The 2,691-nt window shown below is 56.2% G+C and overlaps 1 protein-coding gene across 1 annotated transcript in view; it reads right to left on the bottom strand.

Moving 5' to 3' along the window:
• The window catches only part of Uncx (UNC homeobox), a 15,654-nt gene that overhangs the window by 6,102 nt on the left and 6,861 nt on the right, over positions 1–2,691 (bottom strand). The window contains exons 2-3 of the mRNA XM_033765143.1: positions 2,252–2,455; positions 19–283 (exon numbers count right to left, since the gene is read on the bottom strand). Of these exons, the coding sequence (XP_033621034.1) occupies positions 19–283; positions 2,252–2,455 (469 nt within the window). The remainder of the gene's footprint in view (positions 1–18; positions 284–2,251; positions 2,456–2,691) is intronic.

Consider the following 2,691-nt stretch of genomic DNA (forward strand, 5'->3'; position numbering starts at 1 on the left):
CTGGGGACAGGCCGCCACCGCCACTGTCGCTGTCAGAGCTGGGCGCGCTGTGCAGAGACAGCCCGCCGGGCGAGTGCAAGTGGCGGCTCTGGCTCTTGAGCAGCTTCTTCTCGTGCTTGCGCTTCTTCTTCTCCATCTTCTCCAGCTCCTTTCGCGCAATCTCCTCGGGGTCCATGGGCTCACCACTGCATGTGGTCGGGTGGGAGTTGTGCGCCGGCCGCCCTGGGCCCTTCTTGGTGTTCTCCTTCTTCCTCCACTTGGCCCGGCGGTTTTGGAACCAGACCTAGAGCAGCCGAACAGAAGAAAGGAAGGCATGATCAGGCGGCAAGCCCGCCGCTGCAGCTGTGGCCCCCACGCACCCAGGAAAGCTTGCACACCCTGGCTCAGCCCTGCCAGCCTCGGCTTGGCTTTGACACTGCAGGTTCCAGCGAGCCTCTTTTCCACCCGGAAAGAGAATGCAAGGGGCATCCCGGCCTGTTTCCCCGCTCTGGCTTCTCACCTCTGTACCTGAGGGCTGCCCTTTCCTCAGGCAAGGCCGTGGGGCCAAGACAGAGGGCCGCAGGTTCCTGGTGGCCAGGCAGAGAACAGGGCCCAGCTTGCCCTTCCTGGCTTCTCACAGCTCCAGGTCTAAGCAGCCTGCCCAGCCTGATGACGGCAATTCGACTGGTCACTGAGCGCTTCGCTGGGCAAGCGCCCTCCACACCTGTCTTCGACCCCTTGAAGATTGTCATAGTCCAGACTCCAAGGTCTCCCATGAAGGGAAATCTGGACACCTCTTCATGGGCAAGGCCTGGGAAGCGATGTGGATGGGCCTTCTGCAGCCTCCCTCCCCAGTACAGCTACACACATCCTCCTTTCTGGGGGCTCTGGCCCAAGAACCTGCAGAACCTTCCCAAACTAGTGTTGCTTGGTCTGGGTGGTAGGGCAAAGCCTGGGCCCATTCTGCTTTATTCATACTCTGCAGGCCTCGTCATGAGGAGCCACACCAGACTAGGGAAACAGCAGCCCCTAGACCCTTGCTGTGACCAGGGACTACCACCCAGCCTCTGTGTGCTGGGCCCACAGAGCCCTGGCAGCACTATCCTTCTCTACAGAGTGAGAAAATTCAAATTCTTTGTTCTAGGCATAAGAGACTCAGCACAATAGCAGGCCAGGCCTGGCGGCAAGGAGCCTTGTCTGGGCAGAGGATCCAGGCATTAAGTGGAGACCATGGAGGCTGTAACTGCCCGTTTTCCTCTTTAAAAAAACTTTTTGTGTGTTGCATGTGAATTCCAGGCTGTCCTGTCACCAACAATTACTCATTATCATATTAGGGGAGAGATGAAGGAATCTTTGCTTCATTTAAGATATTTAGAACATATTAGTTAAAAGGATTTCCGAACAGAGGTGATCATGAGGGGTGGACCCCACACAGGACTGAAACACTTTTAGGCAAGGCTTTTGGTGCTAGACAAGCAGCTTTTCCAGCATCTATCCCAAAGCCAGGAGCCCACCGATACACAAGGCAGCCACCATCTCACTGACCCCAGAAAAAAGATGTTTCCATGTTCCAAGGAAGCATCTAATCATGTACACATTGTTCTGAATTTTTAATACACTAAATTAACCCTTTTTAAAAAGAATACAGTTCGCTGGCTCCAAATGAAAGCAAATAATAACCAAGGTGAGAGATGAAAACAGAAAAAGATAAAGCCATGGAGTATTAAAAATTCACCACGTTCTCTATGAGTAACCACCGAAGTTTCCTCCTCCCTTCCCTCAGCTGTCCCTTCTACAAAGCGATGAATAAATCCATGTTCCCATCTGAATATTTCACAGGCGGGAGGTAGACCGACCTGCCCGCTCTGGCTCAGGGAACCTTCTGGCGAGCGCGCCGAGGGCCAGGCCCAAATCCCGCCCGCAGCCAGCGCCCGGCCAGCAGCTTCTCGCCAGACCCGAAGCCCTACCAGACCTCTTTTCCCGCGGCCTCCGCGAGCTTCCCGCGCCGATTCCCGGTTCGCACGCAGCCGCGGTTCTGGCTGCTTCAGGGCTACCACAGTTCACCCAAGACCCCTCGGCTTTCGCCGGTTCCTTACCAACTCCGGCTTCGGGAGGAGCCAGCTCCAAAGCTACCCCCACGCCCCTTACCCCGGCGGACGAGCGCAGAGCGGGCTCGGAGCCTGGCACATCCCACCGCATGGAACAAAGGCGCGCACGGTGCTCCGAACGCCCGGCGCGGGACTGCGAATCCGGGAGAGACGCGAGTCTTTACCTGAACTCGGGACTCGACCAGGTCTAAGCGCAGCGCCAGCGCCTCGCGCATGAACACGTCGGGGTAGTGGCTCTCGTTGAACGCCTTCTCCAGCTCCTCCAGCTGCCAGCCAGTAAAGTTGGTGCGTGTGCGCCGCCGCTTGCAGCCCGGGCTCTCCTTGTCTGGGTCCCCCGAGTCTGAAGGCGCGCACAGAACGCGGCGCGGCTCAGCCAAGGGGTTTTGGAGAAAGCGCAATTACTGGGGAGAGAATTTAGGATGTGACCATGATGTAAGTGATTGAGGTAGGCAGGGCAGGAAGAGATCACTAAATGTGTTGACCCATCACAGGAAGTTGAAACCCCTTGAAATGATAGCATGTATTAGGTGAGAAAGATATTAGGGCTAATATCTTCCTTGCATGTATGTGGAAGAGTGGTTGGTAAATGAGGTGAAGGGCAAGG

The sequence above is a fragment of the Fukomys damarensis genome, unplaced genomic scaffold (genome assembly GCF_012274545.1).
Source record: "Fukomys damarensis isolate Sample0158 unplaced genomic scaffold, DMR_v1.0_HiC HiC_scaffold_17, whole genome shotgun sequence".
NCBI lineage: Eukaryota > Metazoa > Chordata > Mammalia > Rodentia > Bathyergidae > Fukomys > Fukomys damarensis.